Source organism: Halichoeres trimaculatus, unplaced genomic scaffold, assembly GCF_033239565.1.
Source record: "Halichoeres trimaculatus isolate MK-OKI-2021-1 unplaced genomic scaffold, fHalTri1.1 fHalTri1_scaffold_2, whole genome shotgun sequence".
Taxonomy (NCBI): domain Eukaryota; kingdom Metazoa; phylum Chordata; class Actinopteri; order Labriformes; family Labridae; genus Halichoeres; species Halichoeres trimaculatus.
In genome coordinates this window covers 4,368,136-4,387,465 of record NW_027437180.1, presented here as the reverse complement: position 1 = coordinate 4,387,465, position 19,330 = coordinate 4,368,136, and the positions used below count along the sequence as shown (strand labels likewise).

The 19,330-nt window shown below is 37.2% G+C and overlaps 2 protein-coding genes across 2 annotated transcripts in view; one reads left to right on the top strand and one right to left on the bottom strand.

Annotated features, from left to right (window-relative positions):
• The window catches only part of LOC141810945 (NLR family CARD domain-containing protein 3-like), a 482,659-nt gene that overhangs the window by 24,006 nt on the left and 439,323 nt on the right, over nucleotides 1-19,330 (top strand). The window lies entirely within an intron of this gene.
• Nucleotides 2,681-8,703, bottom strand: LOC141805254 (uncharacterized). Its single transcript, XM_074690184.1, has 6 exons — nucleotides 8,580-8,703; nucleotides 6,500-7,551; nucleotides 5,779-5,934; nucleotides 5,429-5,518; nucleotides 4,569-4,688; nucleotides 2,681-2,695 (listed from the first exon to the last, which is right to left on the bottom strand). Exons 2-6 carry the CDS (start codon nucleotides 7,538-7,540, stop codon nucleotides 2,681-2,683), a joined length of 1,422 nt encoding a protein of 473 aa, XP_074546285.1. The 5' UTR covers nucleotides 7,541-7,551; nucleotides 8,580-8,703.

Below are 19,330 nucleotides of genomic sequence, written 5' to 3'. Positions count from 1 at the left end.
GCAAGCTTTCTGCAGATGATTTGAACAAGTATCACTAGTTCTTATTCTTTGTTAAAGCACTCAATGAAGGTCTGAATGAGACTGGTCATTTTGAATGTCTGTATTTATTAAAAAAAAAGGGTAATACCACTCTTGGTACTTTTCTTTTTCTTGAAACTTTTTAGATCTACTACAGTGTATAAAAAATGTAAGTTTAGAGGAAAGTTTGTTTTCCTGTTTTCTTGTAAAACAACAAAATTCTAGTAGATTTACAGATATTTTCAGTAATTTTACGCAGTGAAAAAAAAAATAATTCTGCGGTTATTGACCCTTAATTTTCAAAGTATTTTCAATGTTTTTCAAAAACAATATACACATCTGTAAGATGGCAGAAATTAACTGCAAGATGAAATCCTGGATGATTTTTTAGGTATTATGCCAGCTGAACCCTGTACCCTCCTCACTCGTGGTCGCAATTCACTGATTGAAAAAAAAACGAAGTGTAAAAAAAACGGTACAGGAGCTGGCAGTAAAGTTTCCAGACAAACACTGTTAAATTACAGTCAAACACAGTAACATAGAACTACATGAAAAACACTGTAAAAATACAGGAATAATTTGTTCTTTGATCAGAGACCAATTTTAAGTAAGCAATAAACCTCCTAACAGAACACACTGCATCACTGGTCATCTTGTCTTCCACCAGTTTGTCTCCTTAATTTTACTGTTTCCTTTTATTTCACAGTAAAGTCATTTTTATTGTGACAGTGTTTGTAACCCTTAGTTAGGAGGACACACTGTGGATATGAGACCCTGCTATACACCGGGCACAGCATGTGCTCCACCGACCATCTGTGCTCCAAGGAGCAAACCAGCTCTCTGAGCCCCATGGAGTGGACTGGCTGTCTGTGCTCCATTGTGCAGACCCTGTACCCCGTGATTTGTGAATTGTGTTTTGTTTTTAATAAATGAGATGTGTTGATGGTCTTTGCTATGTTGGTAAATATTGTAATAACAATATTATTTGAATTACACAGCTGGTCCATGCAGTGTTGCACAGACAGCATGTCCCCCCTATGCAATACTTTAATGTTCAGCAGTCTTATATCCTCTGTGTACTCTCCTCACTCACAGTTACAAAACACCATCACAACAAAAAGTATTTTCCTGTAAAATAGCGGTATTTTCTGCAGAACTCTTTGTATTGTCACTATATTGAAGGTGCCAGACAGTAATAATTTAGGAAAAACCTTTCAAAATTGTATTGTTATCTAAAATTACATGTTAATACTGTAAATCTGCAGACATTTATCTTTAGTTATACGGACAGAGTTTGTTTTTATGCATTACAAATTTGCTGTTGTACTTGGGACAAAAAGTATTTTCACATTAAAATGCTGTAAATTGACTGTGATTTTACAGTATTTGTCTGGAAACTTTGCTGCCAGTGCCTTTACTGTTTTTTTTTTACAGATTTTTTTTTTTTTTACAGTGTACTTGAAAAGTACAAATGCTACCATGTTGAGTCTACAAGAAATAAAATGATCGTCTATTTCAAGGTATACAAGTGGTACTGATATGATTCAAATCAAAGTGTTTTTTTAATCACTATGAAACAAGTCTGATGTATTTAGATTGATGTTTTTACCAATACAAATAGCTCCAAGGGTATCTAGGAGTGCAAATTGTCAGCATGTGCTTTATCTATGTTAGAATGATGAGGGGGTCCTTGAAATGTTTGTTACCTGTGAGGGGTCCCTGGCCCAAAAAAGTTGGAGAACCCCTGCTCTGGCTCTCTGTTGCTTGCGCTTCTCTGTCTGTGTGGCCCTAATGGTTGGGATTGGTCAGCTGCCTCTGAGCCCTCTCCTTATTTGTGCGCCTTCGCAGCTCTTAATGAGAAAAACCTGGGTTGAGTTACTGTGTTACAGGTTTTCACAGTTCTTCACACATAACAATGGATAATTTGACACAGTTTGCAAAACCCTCACTTCATGTACCAATCGCTCATTTTGACACAGCTAAACACTCCCTTCTTTACACTCTGATGTCAATTACACATCACCTTGTTGTCAAAGCTGTACATGCAATGGTCAGTTATAGCACACACACCTCATTTGAAATCTCAAAGCATCAACACACAATTATTCAGATCTCTAAACACCCAGATCAGGAGAGCAATTTTCAATCAGGAGAACTGCAGCATAAAAGAGCAGCGAGCCCCTGCTTTGTTTTGTGAGCACTGAGCAATGGACAATGACAAGCAGAGAAGGAGAGGGGTAAGAGTGAGAGGAGGAAGAGGAAGAAAAAGAGGGGGAGATGGAGGAGTGAGAGGTCGAGAAGTAGGAGGACAGGGAGGAGGGGGAGGGCAATAATTTATAATCAGATCCGAGCCACGATTGTTGACCATGTTCTGAATCATGGTCTGAGCATTAGAGAGACGGGCCTGAGAGTCCAGCCAAACCTCAGCTGTTTCATCGTGGCTGGACTCATCAGGACCTTCAGAGTAGAGAACAGGTACCACAGGAAATCTATTTGCCTTGTGTTCTCTACTGTACAGTGATACTGTATCAATAGAATACAGTGTGCTGACTGTAGTTTTTACCAACATTTTCTTTAGAAATGCCTGTGCACTGAAACACTGTCAATTAAAACAATGATTTGCTGCAGACTTATGTGATATTTAATGTTTGAAGAAGTGGGCCTACACAGACATTTTCTAAAAGAAAAAAAAAGGGGTAAGTTTCACAAGCTGTTACCATTTATATTGTGTGTTGCATTTCAATAATTGGGTTTTCAGTTTTGCACTTCAGTGTGCTGTGAATGCTTGGTAGTGAGCAGCAAATGCTGAGCTGTGTGTATCAATTGAGTGGTATGTGTGTCATTGGAGAATGTGGCTGTGTGTACCAAATGAGAACATGAGTCCCATTTTTGTGAACAGTGAAGAGATTTGATGGCAAAGAGTCATCTTGACAAGGGAGTGTCAGGTTCAGCACTTTGTGTGTGAGGTTTTCAGGTTTGTGTGTACAGTTGTAACGCTCAGCCTATGGCCACCGCATTACATCAAAAAAAGGGGGACTTGTTAGTGGGGCATGATAGTAATTATATACTCTATGATTTGTTTTGTCAAACTTTGAAAATACCCCGGAAACCTATATATATATATATATATATATATATAAACTTCATCGCCAGGCCACCTTCTTCAATGCCCGTGACAGCGGACGTCTCAATAATTAAATTAGAAAAAAAAAAAATCAATTTATTGTTCAAAACTTAGACTTCATGAAACTGAAATTAAACAAACAACCCTCAAACAAAAAACAAATTTTCCCCGTTTAACTATGTTGACAGTATCCACCCTTTTACTTTGGTCATTCCACTGTACTATGTAGTTTATGGGGCCTAACTTTCTCATCACTGTGGCTGGACCTGACCACTTGGGCGCAAGCTTTGATGAGAATTGATCAACAGCTTTAGAGAGTGGGTGAGAGCAAACCCAGACCTGGTCTCCCGGCAGGAGCTGTGCACCTCTCCTGCAGGTATTATAACTGAAAGAACTAGATATCTACTTAGAAAAACCTAGGTAAGTTTTTTCAAACGGAAATTCTGAATAAATTTTACAGAGGGCATATCTAGGTAAAATTTATTTTAATATGAAAGCAATTTCTACAAGAAAACTCAAGTAGACTTTACTGGCATCTTTAAATGTTTGTATTGAATTTTATTCTTTTATAATCAGCATTTTTACTTACACTCAGTATGCATCAAACTGCAAAATTCACTTAAAAAACAAATGTCTATTCAGAATCTTTTCTATTTGTTTATTGAGAATGTATTTAGGAGCTATATTTAAGTAACATTTGTCCAACATTTTGTGTTCTTTCATAGCCTTTGTTGTATGACATACTTGATTTACTACAGATTAATAAAACAAAACATGAAGCAGCTGTGTTTTAACAACACCACCTTTATTTTCCAAAACTTAATAAACAAAACTTTTCTGAAAACCTTTTCTAATTTTCTGAATGGATAAGTCTTTTCCACTATTTTTGCCTAAAAACTTAACATCTACTTCTGCTCTTAGGCCTTTAATTCACAAACATTTTTTAACCAACACTTCAAAAGAAAGCTGACATTTATTATTCCCTTTACAACCAAGAAGAAATGTGCGATACAGCATCTAGAGTAATCAGCCCAAAGAAGAGTATTCTAAGTAATTAAGTAAACAAATCTCTTTGTTTTAGCACTACAATGTCATTTCTTTTATGGTTTGAAGGTTCAATGCTAAAAAAAACACATTATTTAACAAAATAATAAAAAACAACAATACAAGCTCAAACACGTTTACACTACTGTATGCACTACCTGAACCTGTTTTTCAAACCAAGAAACAGTGTCACTCACATTTCAAGTTTGTTTCGCAAAGTTTGTACTTTGGGTGACAGTCTGAGGACACCAAGCTCAAGAAAGAGCTTCTGAAACACTTCAAAAGTGTATTTGACTTTTGGTGGGTAGCTCAGATTCATAGCGTAGATGATGCCCGTGAGCAGCAGGCAAGCCTTGCTCACACTCTGACATCCATTAAGTACCTCAGTTCCTTCCACAACAATGGACACATCAATGTAGGATGGTTCCTCACTTCTGTGGAAGACACAGATCTTCAAAACTTGCTTAGCCTGGTCCTCTTTTACAGCTTCCCTGCTGTCATCCTGTAAAAAACATGAATATCCTCATTCAGGTTCATAATTTCACTATCATTCCAATTGTTGAGCATGCAACAAGTTACTTGTTATGTTAAAGGAGTCACTTTAGCAGAAATTAGATTGTCACACTGTTGAATTGGGAAAGAAAAAAATGGACAGCATAGCCAGAATTTTGAAGTTTTTATATTAGGCTAAAAATTAAACAATGTCAATGAATGAATTTTGAATTCTGAGTTCTGAATTTTGTTTTTGGTACATTATTGCACTCTATTAACTGATTTCAAATGGTCATATTAATGACCTGATTTTTAAATATGATGTAACCTTGTCTCATCTCATCTGGTAAGCTTACTAGCTTTTATTCTGCCAATTCAACATAGATGACAGCTTTCAACTTAAAATCAATTTGTTGTTGATGGGAAAAAAAAAGGTGCTGAATTTTATTTCAAAGGGTTGCATAATGCTGAAGTTCCTTTTGGCTGGCAGTTCAATTTATTCACGACTTTTTTTTTTTTTTTTTATCATTTTGGACAGCTGATGTTTATAACCCTTGAATGAATTTTAACACTGTGACTGGCTTAAAGCAAACTACTGCATTACAGGATTGAGTATAAGATTTCATGGTATTGAATTTGGGATTTTAAAAAATGACCAACAGAGCACTGTAAAAACAGATTACAATCTCCATCTATATTCTAGTTAAGGGGCCTCTGATTTTTTTGTGATCTGGAAATGTTTTAATTTACCATGTAGTCCTTGATGAGCTCTCCTGAAGACTCCCCCAGGAATTCCATCAGGCAGCGGATCATGGCCTCCCGCCGAGCTTCAACATGTTGCTGTTAAAACAGAAGAATGTACAAAGGTTAATTCATAAACAGTTAAAACATCCTGTACATTGAGTCTCACAAAAAATATAATAAGTATAATCATATAATAATTATACAAATGAGCCATATGACATCTGCTTTGGCAGACCCATTGAGGGCTTTATACCTTTGCTGATTCTTGCCTTACCCTGAGAATAATATATTCATCAAGTCTATGGTATAAATCTATGAATGAGCAGTTAACAGTAACTGAATGTTTGATACTTCACCTGACTGAACGATTCCAGCAGAGGCTTTATTTTACTTCCAGCAACACCTCCTTTTTTGCTAAATATCTCTTGCAGTTTTGGAGTGTAGAGGTCCAGCTTGCTCAGAAAGGTTCTCTGCAGGTGAACTGTTGTGATGCGTCTGAACTCTTCTTCAATCTAAAAAAGGGAGAAAAAATGACAAACAATTAGCTTTAAAATATGCTGGCAGCTAACCGACTAGAACTGCATCTGCTGCTCAGTCATCTACTTGAAGTAGGGTTACGGGTTAGCAGCAGTAAAAACTCTCCCCAAACTGCATCTCCAGTCCTGTTAGTTAAAAACAGTAATCCCCTGTCAAAGTCCAGGTTTAAATCTGAGCTTAGATCTGCAGGATAGAAGCCCATTGGCAGACACAAGGCTTACTCGGTGATGTCTACAAAGTTTGGCTAGATAAAGCCGTTTTGGTTTTCATTGTGCTATAGACTTTTGGTCTTTTTAACTGTGAATTGTATTATATTTCATAGGTATTTATGAGTCTAAACATTTGCTATTTATTTATTCATCTATTTATTTATTGTGTGTTTATATTTATGTTTTTAAATGTATCATTATTTATTGAACTCCTTAAATTTAATAGCAGGGCGACTTTCAATATTTTAAAACAAACACACATTGTTACATAATGATTGATGATAATAAGGATATCAGCCTCAGCACACAGTGACATAGACAATGAATTTACCTGAGCTTCAGAGAAAAGAGCTGGCCATCTTGCTCGGAAATGCTGGATAGAGGGGCACTGCTTTACAACTTCCAGTCTTCGGTAGGCAAAAGACCTTTCCATTTTCTTTGCAATTATCTTCTCATTGTTTTTCTTATCAATTTCTTGCAACATGTCTACTCTCTCCTTCTCTAAAGTAGCCTCTGTGTCCCCAAAAGGCAGTGGAGGCAGGTAGTTGACTTCAGCCTTCTTAGGCCTTTTAATGCCTTTGTATGATCCATTTTCATTCAACCTCTGCTTTTTCAAGTTCACCTGCAACTCTGGACAGACAACTTGACGACATCTTAACTTTGTACGGTAATTCCCCATTTTACTTTTGATCCTCTGATGCCACCCACATAGGCCGTTGAATGACCCTGGCTCTCTGAGGCATGGGTACTTTTCAATCAGGGCTTCAACCACAGCCAAAATCTGGAGCCCAGTGGGGTATGCTGTATAGCCAAACATCACCTCAGCCAGCTTCTCTAGTATGCTGCTTGTTAATCTTGGATTGTTCAGCATGGTGCCATCCTTTAAGAATGCTTGGTTTCCAGCCTCCAGCAGAAGCTCTACGCCATGGGGAAAGGCAGGTATTTCAAACTTGGCTGGCCATGGATTAGACCGGTGAGGTGTTCCACTCTCATCAGAGGAGGAGAGAAGGATGGTGTCCTGAAATCTTGACAACTGGACAGAAGAGTTATCAGAGGAAGCTTCTGGTAGAGGAGAGTCAATGTCTAATTCTGCCAATTCTGCCACAGGACTTATAGTAAGCATGGCTGGCTGTGTTTTCACAACCTTTAATGTTGCCTTGTCCTCCACCTCTTCAATGCCAGTGAGAGTACAAAACTGTCCATCAAAATCCTTGTCTTGGTAAAGAACAGAAAAATCCCCTGGAATATTAAAGGTCTTTCTGAGAATATGACAAAGCTCTGTGAGGCTGCGTGGTATGCCAGAGGGTAGAGACAGTTTGCGAATGTCATCCTCTTCAAAAATGATGCGTAGTTTTGCTGGAGTGCTCATCATGGCAAAAGTAGCTGCATCAGAAACACAGAAATAAAGGCTGATTTTTCATGACAGAGAATCCTAACAATGTAATATTACTACAAAGATTGTCAGAGTTTTTGATGCTCTGATACTTTTTCAAATACCACGTACTTTAAAGAAAACAATACCAATCATTTTTGCATTCCATAACACCCAGCGTACAAACATTAAGCCATGTAACACAAGATTAGATGTGGCTGCATGTGTAATAAGTGTCAGATAATCCCCCTCTTAGGTGCTTGGTACTGGCAGGAGAAAACTTGATTGTTGTATCCAAAAAACAGTTATATTTCAACTCAAAGCTACTGAAAACAGAGACAGAAAAATTCCATCGTAGTGGACGATACAATAAGGAACAGTATGGAAAGTTATAAAGTAGTGATACAGGTGTTATTTTCTGAGTGTTTCAGCAACACTTAAAAGAGCATGGCAATATGCAAGGACTCAATAGGAAGTTCAAGATTTTTTTGACTAATGCATAAGATTTGACTAATGTTTACTTTTGCCTTGCCTTTTTGACAACACTGTCAAGTGATTAATCTTTTCCTGTAATGCCGCGGCCACACCAAACGCGAACACGCGAATGGCCTGTCTAAAGTCAGGCCATTCTGACTTCAGACTGAGAGTCTAAAAGCAGAAATAAAAATCAAGGTGGCTGTAGTCATGTTTCATTACATTCAAAATTAGCAGTTTTTGTAAATACAATAAAACTTTCAGGATAAATTGGCTCCTGACTGAAGAAACCATGGAATGGAAGTTAAAAGAGTCAAAGTCATTTACAGTTTCTTTTCAATACTTTAAATTACAAATGATTGTCTGTAAATACAAGGAAGCCAACTGTCAGCTTAACTGGCCAATTTCCTGCAAGCAACATTAATCTTCAAACAAACCAATAATATATTTTGTAATAAACATTAGTGATGATGGTTTTATTTACTCTCTAATAAAGTACCCAGCTTTACACAATAGTTTACACACACATTATATTATTATTATTTTCATTATTTTCTGTACACACCTGCAAAGCCACAGGTTCAACTTGTGGAACTTGGTAAAGTTGCTCCTCGAGAAGACACTGTTGTTTCAACCCACTGCAGAAACTTGCTGCTGGGGAAAGGAGAAAACACAGTACAAATATAAATGTCAAATCAAAATTTTCAAAGCTGTATCAACACCTGATTAACGCCAAAAGAAATATTTAAAATTACTGTCATGGCTTTACTTTGCACATGTAGTGTGGTTAACCTTTTCCTGGTTAAAACCATGAGAGGCGCTCATATTTACAAAATGCAGCACCCTTGTTGACATAGTTTAGGATCTAGGATTTTTATTTTACACTCCATTTCCTATTATTAATAGATTTTATTAGACCTCAATTTCAATATTCTTCACCCAATTACTAATTTCAAAATCAAGCTGAAAGTAAATTGACTCGTGGATGGGTAATTTCTTTTGAGAAGTGAGATACACTAATAAAATAAAAAATAAATAAATAAACATAAAATGAAATACACTTTGGCAAATGGTACAGACACCTAGCTGTAATCAGGATTTGAATCATGCTAAAACTTTTAAATTAAATCAAGGAGAAATGCTTTTTCTACATGAGATAACTACAATATTAACTAGGGAAATTGCATTTCCTTGCAGGAAATGCGTTGAAATGCTGAGGCTGAAGAAGTGAAAATACTAGCGGAAAAAGCTGAAAATGTAAAAGAAAATAGCTAAATAGCTGAACAAAGTATGAACTGAAAATTTGGAGTGTATAAGGAGAGAAGAGGAAGGGAGCAATAGTGAAGACAGAGTAAAGAAGGAGTTAAGAAAAACGGTGAGGTAAAAGTGATGTAGAAGTGAAGAAGAAAGGCAGAAGAGAAAAAATGAAATAGAAAGTAAAAGAAAAGTTGAGAGAAAGTGAAGAAAGAATAGGTAAGGAAAATGACAAAGCGAAGACAAAGTGGATAAAGACAGTGGACACAGTGGAAATATAAATAAGCCTATAGAAGTTAATAAATAAAAATAAAAAAGAGAGAAAGATCAAACAGTGAAATCTCCAAAAACGTAGATGAAATCAGAAATCTATGACTAATGTGTAAATAGCATAAAGGATAATGGGGCCAGTTTAATGTGTGAACAGTCTAAGGTCAAAGTCTGCAGAAGGTAGAAGCAGTTAAAGTTGAAGGAGTTTTAGTGGATCAGCAGATTATTCAAGTGTCTGTCATTGCTGGTAAAATTGTTTGAATAAAGTTTAATGATTTAAAAGTTAAAAAGGCTATAGATGTGAAGCAGAGCTGAAAATGTGGAATTGAGAGAATAAGAAGTAGCAGAAAAAAAAGTACAGAGGTTTATGCAGCACTAATAGTAGGAGAAGAAGCAGTAAAAGCTGTGGAATAAATTGTATGAATAGTGGAGCATGAGGATTAAGTCAAAGGGGGAGGTATGGTATTTTAAGTAACTGAAGTAGTGATGGAAATGTCACTGCATGCAAAGGTCTGGGATGTGTGAGGGACAGAAAGAGCACACTCACATGTGTGTCTTTGTTCCTGAATGTTTTGATGAGTTAGTATAAACAGCTGCATGAGATGAAAGGTTTAATAGATATAGTGGAAATGTAAATTATCCTAAAAGAGTTAAAATATAATAATAAAAATAAGAGAAAGATCAAAAAGTGAAATCTTCAAAAATGTAGAAGAAAGCAGAAATCGATGACTAATGTGTTAATAGGATTAAGGGTAATAGGGCCAGTTTAATGTGTGAATGAGGTCTTTAAGTCAAAGTCTGCAGAAGGTAGAAGCAGTTGAAGTTGAAGGAGTTGCAGTGGATCAGAAGATTCTTTCAGTCTCTGTTTTTGTTGGTAAAATGTTTTAAATAAAGTTTAATCATTTAAAAGTTTTTAAAAAAGGGGGTTAAGATGTGAACCAGAGCTGAAAATGTGGAATGGAGAGAAGAGGTAGGAGAAATAGGGGACAAAACAGTACAGAGATTAATGAAGCACTAGTAATAGAAGAAAAAGTAGCAGTTTGAGAATAATAGGGTGTGGGAAAAGTTGTATGAATAGTGGAGCATGTAGATTTAGTCAAAGGGGGAGGTATGGTGTTATAAATAACTGAAGTACATGTGTGTTTTTGTCCCTGACTGTTTTGATGAGCTAGTACATACAGCTGTGTGAGATGAAAGACTGTCAAGGAGACGAATGCTCGTTAAGGTGCAGCTGCAGAACTTTGCCCTGCTCATGTGTTACTCTGGGCATTTTGTGGTGAAGCAAGAGTCTGAATCTTGCCAAAATCGTGAGCGCTACAATAAAAATAAACACACCATAAGAACCACAAGATCCTGGGGAAGCTGAAGGTGCAACTTTCATGTATGAAGATGCAGAACTGTGTCATTGAGAGCAGTTTGCAAATGAGGGAAATTCCACTGATCTTTGAGAAAACTCCTCAGGAATTAACATTGGAGGAGATGGCTTGAGGGTGTAAAAACTTCATGACAGCTGGTCATTTTGTGATAAAGTGCTTGATGTTTTTGCTTTAAAAACCACTTTGTCAGAAGCAGCACAAGACTAGCAACTGTTAGATGTATTTTTTAAGTTTCTACTGTGAATATTTCGGAAGTTATGACAATTCTTCCAGAGACAGCAGCAACCATTCTGCAAGAGTGTGTCCCACTCTAGCTAACGATGATTGCACTCTAGGAAGCTGAGATTTTAGGGCAAAGTGGGAAAAGTTTATGTTGCTTAAACAGTGAAATCTCAAAAACAGTAAAAGAGATTTAAGAGCAGACAAAAACCTGAAGAGTGGAAAGATAGCTGAATATTTTAAAGTTTAAATAAGGACTGTAAGTGGAAGTATGAGGAGGCTAGAACTTCTGAAAGTTGAAGGAGATTTTTCAAGAGAAGCTGAAGTTTCCAATGCATTTCAGATGGGGAATAATTTTCATAAAAAGCTGAATAATTCAAAAAGTTGAAGGGTTAAATATGAGAAGAGTCATAGCACGCTTCTCCAGAAGGAGCTGAATAGTTTAAAATTTGAATGGTGAAAATCAGACAAAATTTGAAGGAGTTTTAGCGAACCAAAAAACGTACGGAAGAATAAGGAGAAGAAGAAGAAGAAGAAGAAGAAGAAGAAGAAGAAGCAAAAGAATAAAGTCACAGGAGAACAATATGTTGAAATGTTGAGTCAGCATTTCAACATAATGACAATTTGAGCTACATCATAAATGAATGAAACTAAATACTTACTGGATTTTTTTTTTTTACTTTTGAAACTATTAAATATTATATATATATATATATATATATATATATATATATATATATATATATATATATATATATATATATATAACTATGTCCCTTTCATGCCATACCTAATTTGCAATACCAATGTGATTCTAGTTTAAATTTAGTTCCATCACTCTTATAAAGAAATACACAATTGTCACAGCTTTCTTCTGTTTGTCTCGTTGAGGGGTCACGCACGTTGCTGTGACACCCCTCTGCTGACGTTTACGTGCAAAAACACGGATCAAAACACTTAATGAACAGTTTTTAGAAACTTTTTTGAACGGGCAGAAGTGACATTTATAAGAAAAGACCGTGTTTGCATATCATTATGTTGGCAGACGTTTTTTTCTCAGCCGAAAATATGAAAACATATGTATGGTGATTGTTTTTTTTATGATTTCAGAAAGCTTCTCTTCTTTCCACCGGACGTACGGCCGCTTAACTCTCCGTGTTTTAACCTTTAACGCATCATCCACGCAGCCATGAAAGAGCGCGTTGAAGCGTTTTCATACTCCAGCTTCTGATGGACACCATGCTACATGCTGCTTTTCTGCTAAACTGATAACTTGTTGGTCGAAGTAAACAAAACCCTTCACTGCTCTCGTGGTGCTCAGACAAGCTGAAGTGCCGCGCAATTTAGCTGCGTTACAGTTCTATTTATCAGAAATGTCATCTAAAATGAGTAAATCGGTAAAATATGGCAACAAATGTTATAACCGGTATTTTCACTTCAGCGCAGACCGTGTCTTGAAAGCCCACACAGCTAGTAAACATTTGTCCTGAATTAATAACTCCACACTGACGAGAGCTGCATGCGAATTATACAGTTTAACTAACAAAAAACAGACTTATCTGAACATTACCCTCCTCAAAGTGCGCTTCCGTACACCTCTTCAGATCAGCACTCCTGCTTCTTGTTGATGGTCAGGTCAAAGCCCTTACTGACTGTGCTCCGTCGCGCGTTTTTCAATGACGATAAGATTTCAAAGAGGTTGCCAGGTTTTATAGAATAAGTGAGATACAGAAAAAGGAAAAAACCTGCTTGCTGCCATTCTTATACGCTGCCCCCTGCTACTCGCAGAGGCACAGTGCACAAGGTGTAAAGGTCACCTGCTGATTTAATTCCCCTTAAGTGCAATGTTCCTGTGTACAAAAGAAGTTGCAATTTGTGGAAAAAATAGCTATGCCTCATTAAAGTAATCTAAAGCAGGAGGGTTTAAAACAGAGTTCTCCTACTCCTACCCTGGATGGCCATGAGCAGGCCTGGACCAGGAAGACAGGGGCCCATGGGCACAAATTCTTGGAGGAGCTCCCCCCCCCCCCCCCCCCCCCCCCCCCCCCACACACACACACACACACACACACACACACACACACACACACACACACACACACAGAGAGACCTCTATCAGCTCCGTCTCTCCTCCTCAGCTCTGTCTCTGTCCTCCTCAGCTCCGTCTCTCCTCCTCAGCTCTGTCTCTGTCCTCCTCAGCTCTGTCTCTGTCCTCCTCAGCTCTGTCTCTGTCCTCCTCAGCTCTGTCTCTGTCCTCCTCAGCTCTGTCTCTCCTCCTCGGCTCCATCTCTCCTCCTACCATCTTAGAAAGATTTCTTCTTGCTTTCTTTTTTTGCAAACTCCATCACAGTCTCATTAAAGTCTAGTTTCCTGACAAGCTCAGACTCAATGGCCATCAGTGACAATGCACAAAGGCGCTGTTGTATTTGCATGTCAGCTTTCTTTTGAAGTGTTGGTTAAAAAATGTTTGTGAATTAAAGGCCTAAGAGCAGAAGTAGATGTTAAGTTTTTAGGCAAAAATAGTGGAAAAGACTTATCCATTCAGAAAATTAGAAAAGGTTTTCAGAAAAGTTTTGTTTATTAAGTTTTGGAAAATAAAGGTGGTGTTGTTAAAACACAGCTGCTTCATGTTTTGTTTTATTAATCTGTAGTAAATCAAGTATGTCATACAACAAAGGCTATGAAAGAACACAAAATGTTGGACAAATGTTACTTAAATATAGCTCCTAAATACATTCTCAATAAACAAATAGAAAAGATTCTGAATAGACATTTGTTTTTTAAGTGAATTTTGCAGTTTGATGCATAGTGAGTGTAAGTAAAAATGCTGATTATAAAAGAATAAAGTTCAATACAAACATTTAAAGATGCCAGTAAAGTCTACTTGAGTTTTCTTGTAGAAATTGCTTTCATGTTAAAATAAATTTTACCTAGATATGCCCTCTGTAAAATTTATTCAGAATTTCCGTTTGAAAAAACTTACCTAGGTTTTTCTAAGTAAATATCTAGTTCTTTCAGTTATAATACCTGCAGGAGAGGTGCACAGCTCCTGCCGGGAGACCAGGTCTGGGTTTGCTCTCACCCACTCTCTAAAGCTGTTGATCAATTCTCATCAAAGCTTGCGCCCAAGTGGTCAGGTCCAGCCACAGTGATGAGAAAGTTAGGCCCCATAAACTACATAGTACAGTGGAATGACCAAAGTAAAAGGGTGGATACTGTCAACATAGTTAACCGGGGAAAATTTGGTTTTTGTTTGAGGGTTGTTTGTTTAATTTCAGTTTCATGAAGTCTAAGTTTTGAACAATATTTTGATTTTTTTTTTTTTTCTAATTTAATTATTGAGACGTCCGCTGTCACGGGCATTGAAGAAGGTGGCCTGGCGATGAAGTTTATATATATATATATATATATATATATATATATATATATATATATATATATATATATATATATATATATATATATATATATACACACACACACACACACACACTTATATCATGATTTATGGTTGTGGCATTTAGTTATTTAAAAAATGGGGAGAGGTTTCCGGGGTATTTTCAAAGTTTGACAAAACAAATCATAGAGTATATAATTACTACCATGCCCCACTAACAAGTCCCCCTTTTTTTGATGTAATGCGGTGGCCATAGGCTGAGCGTTACAACTGTACACACAAACCTGAAAACCTCACACACAAAGTGCTGAACCTGACACTCCCTTGTCAAGATGACTCTTTGCCATCAAATCTCTTCACTGTTCACAAAAATGGGACTCATGTTCTCATTTGGTACACACAGCCACATTCTCCAATGACACACATACCACTCAATTGATACACACAGCTCAGCATTTGCTGCTCACTACAAAGCATTCACAGCACACTGAAGTGCAAAACTGAAAACCCAATTATTGAAATGCAACACACAATATAAATGGTAACGGCTTGTGAAACTTACCCCTTTTTTTTTCTTTTAGAAAATGTCTGTGTAGGCCCACTTCTTCAAACATTAAATATCACATAAGTCTGCAGCAAATCATTGTTTTAATTGACAGTGTTTCAGTGCACGGGCATTTCTAAAGAAAATGTTGGTAAAAACTACAGTCAGCACACTGTATTCTATTGATACAGTATCACTGTACAGTAGAGAACACAAGGCAAATAGATTTCCTGTGGTACCTGTTCTCTACTCTCCACCGATTGTGAGGACATTGACATGAGTGTTGTGAAAAGGGTTATTGGGGGAATCTCTAAGCCATTGACATACATATTCAACTTATCATTCCAAACTGGTACATTTCCAAATAAAATGAAGATAGCAAAAGTTATACCGCTGTACAAAACGGGGAGCAAACACCACTTCACAAACTACAGACCTGTCTCCATTCTACCACAATTCTCTAAAATTCTGGAAAAACTCTTTAACAGTAGACTGGACAGCTTTTTAGACAAACACAAACTACTATCCAACTGTCAGTATGGTTTTAGAGCAAACAGATCAACTTCTCAAGCGTTAATAGAATCATTGGAGGAAATAACTTACTCAATAGATCATAAAAAGCATGCAGTAGGTGTATTCATTGACCTTAAGAAGGCATTTGACACTATTAATCACAATATATTATTCAAAAAACTGGAAAAGTATGGGATCAGGGGTGTGGTACATGATTGGGTGAAGAGCTACTTCAGGAACAGGAAGCAGTTTGTGAAGTTGGGTGAATTTTGCTCCTCGTCTTTAGACATATCCTGTGGTGTCCCCCAGGGGTCAGTGTTGGGACCCAAATTCTTTATATTGTATATCAATGATATATGTAATGTTTCATATGTCATGAAAATGGTATTATTTGCAGATGATACAAACATCTTTTTCTCCAGTGAGAACTTGGAAACATTAATGAAAGTTGTTGCCTCGGAAATGGATAGAATAAAAATGTGGTTTAATGAAAACAAGTTATCATTAAACTTAACCAAAACAAAAATAATGACATTTGGTAAGAGGAGTACTAGCATGAATGTTCACTTGGAAATAGATGGGGTGCAAATTGAGAGAGTTAATGAAAATAAATTTCTTGGAATAACAATCGATGACAAATTAAGCTGGAAACCTCACATTAAACATGTTCAGAGCAAAATATCAAAAAGCATTTCAATACTAAACAAAGCCAAACACGTCCTGGATCATGCATCACTCCGGATACTGTACTGTTCTCTGGTTTTACCATATTTAAGTTACTGTGCTGAGGTTTGGGGCAACACATACAAATGTTCACTGCATTCAATATCCATACTTCAAAAACGAGCCATAAGAATTATTCATCAAGTCGGATACCTGGACCACACCAACCCACTATTTCTACAGTCAGGGCTACTTAAATTTTCAGATATTGTGAAATACCAAACTGCAATAGTCATGTTTAAGGCCAAATCCCACTTATTACCTGCCAATATTCAAAAACTATTTAGGGGACGAGGGGGAGGGTTAAATCTTAGGAGAGAAATGAATTTTAAAACATCGTCTGTACGCACCACAACCAGATCCTTTTCAATAGCAATCAGTGGGGTCAAACTTTGGAACAATCTGTCTATAGAGCTACAACAATGCAATAATGTCGATAATTTCAAAAAGAAATACAGGGAGGTGATTCTCACAAAATACAGGTTGGAGGATGGGAGTTAAACACCGCTGTGTGAGGGCAGGACAGCTCGAGGCCCTGAATGATAGGACTGTCTGATCACTGGGCTGCTTATGTGCATGAATTAATGTATTTAGATATGTTGGGGTATACACATGGTTGTATAAAAATTGTATGTATGTTTGTATGTATATGTAGGTATATATATATATATATGTTTATATGTATATATGTATGTGTATATGTATGTATGTATACGTGTATTTATGTGTGTATATATTCAAATAGACACAAGCTTGAATAACCATTTAGTATTCAATTAAAACTGGAGAGGGGGTGGAAAAAATAAGTTAAACTTCTTTCCACTCCTTTTTGAAAATGTAAAAGACTGTAACTTAGGGATTTAAAATAGTACTAGTATTATTATTACTACATATTTATTTATCTTTTCTCTTCTTTCTTTTGTTGGCTGTTTCCATAACATTATTTTTTCTTCTACATTTTCAAAATAAACTTTCATTCATTCATTCATTCATTCATACTCTGAAGGTCCTGATGAGTCCAGCCACGATGAAACAGCTGAGGTTTGGCTGGACTCTCAGGCCCATCTCTCTAATGCTCAGACCATGATTCAGAACATGGTCAACAATCGTGGCTCGGATCTGATTATAAATTATTGCCCTCCTCCTCCCCCTCCTCCCTGTCCTCCTACTTCTCGACCTCTCACTCCTCCATCTCCCCCTCTTTTTCTTCCTCTTCCTCCTCTCACTCTTGCCCCTCTCCTTCTCTGCTTGTCGTTGTCCATTGCTCAGTGCTCACAAAACAAAGCAGGGGCTCGCTGCTCTTTTATGCTGCAGTTCTCCTGATTGAAAATTGCTCTCCTGATCTGGGTGTTAAAAGATTTGAATAATTGTGTGTTGATGCTTTGAGATTTCAAATGAGGTGTGTGTGCTATAACTGACCATTGCATGTACAGCTTTGACAACAAGGTGATGTGTAATTGACATCAGAGTGTAAAGAAGGGAGTGTTTAGCTGTGTCAAAATGAGCGATTGGTACATGAAGTGAGGGTTTTGCAAACTGTGTCAAATTATCCATTGTTGTGTGTGAAGAACTGTGAAAACCTGTAACACAGTAACTCAACCCAGGTTTTTCTCATTAAGAGCTGCGAAGGCGCACAAATAAGGAGAGGGCTCAGAGGCAGCTGACCAATCCCAACCATTAGGGCCACACAGACAGAGAAGCGCAAGCAACAGAGAGCCAGAGCAGGGGTTCTCCAACTTTTTTGGGCCAGGGACCCCTCACAGGTAACAAACATTTCAAGGACCCCCTCATCATTCTAACATAGATAAAGCACATGCTGACAATTTGCACTCCTAGATACCCTTGGAGCTATTTGTATTGGTAAAAACATCAATCTAAATACATCAGACTTGTTTCGTAGTGATTAAAAAAACACTTAGATTTGAATCATATCAGTACCACTTGTATACCTTGAAATAGACGATCATTTTATTTCTTGTAGACTCAACATGGTAGCATTTGTACTTTTCAAGTACACTGTAAAAAAAAAAAAAATCTGTAAAAAAAAAACAGTAAAGGCACTGGCAGCAAAGTTTCCAGACAAATACTGTAAAATTACAGTCAATTTACAGCATTTTAATGTGAAAATACTTTTTGTCCCAAGTACAACAGCAAATTTGTTATGCATAAAAACAAACTCTGTCCGTATAACTAAAGATAAATGTCTGCAGATTTACAGTATTAGCATGTAATTTTAGATAAAATGACAGTTTTGAAAGGTTTTTCCTAAATTATTACTGTCAGACACCTTCAATATAGTGACAATGCAAAGAGTTTTGCAGAAAATACCGCTATTTTACAGGAAAATACTTTTTGTTGTGATGGTGTTTTGTAACTGTGAGTGAGGAGAGTACACAGAGGGTATAAGACTCTGCTCAACACCATTTTGAAATGAGGATGAAGGGCGCCCCTAGTGACAGAAAGTCCTCACTGCAGCTTCACACAGCTCTTCAAGTGTGTTGGTTGTGTTCAGCCTGGAGCTCACACTGTTTCAGCATCAATGTGCAGCTCAGCTGTGTGTCAAAGCAGGATTCTCCATCCCTGAGTGTTTTTATGGATGCTTCTCAAAGCTCCAAAGTTCCATCCTCGCCTCGTCCACTTGCGTCTTAGTCCCGCCCACCAGAGATGCATGCCAGAGACGCGAGGAAGCAAAGAGAGGAGAGAGGAGACGAGGAGGTTCATTTTATGGGCATTGAGATGTCCTCTCCTCCGGAGCGTCACATGAAGCGACGTATTTTAGTGATGACGGCATCACAGCTTGATAAACCGGTCTGAATGCACGGGAGAAACTAAATTAAGGAAAATAATGTAAACAACTGGGCGCTCGACCGCAGAAAATTCATATTCACTTTTAGATCAGTTAAACATGAATATGTTCATGAATGAAAAAGATAAATGTCACGTTTTCCCAGGCCCAGATTGATAGTTTTTTTTTCTTATATTGGGGCCACTTTGTGTTCATAAATAATGTGTTTATTCTG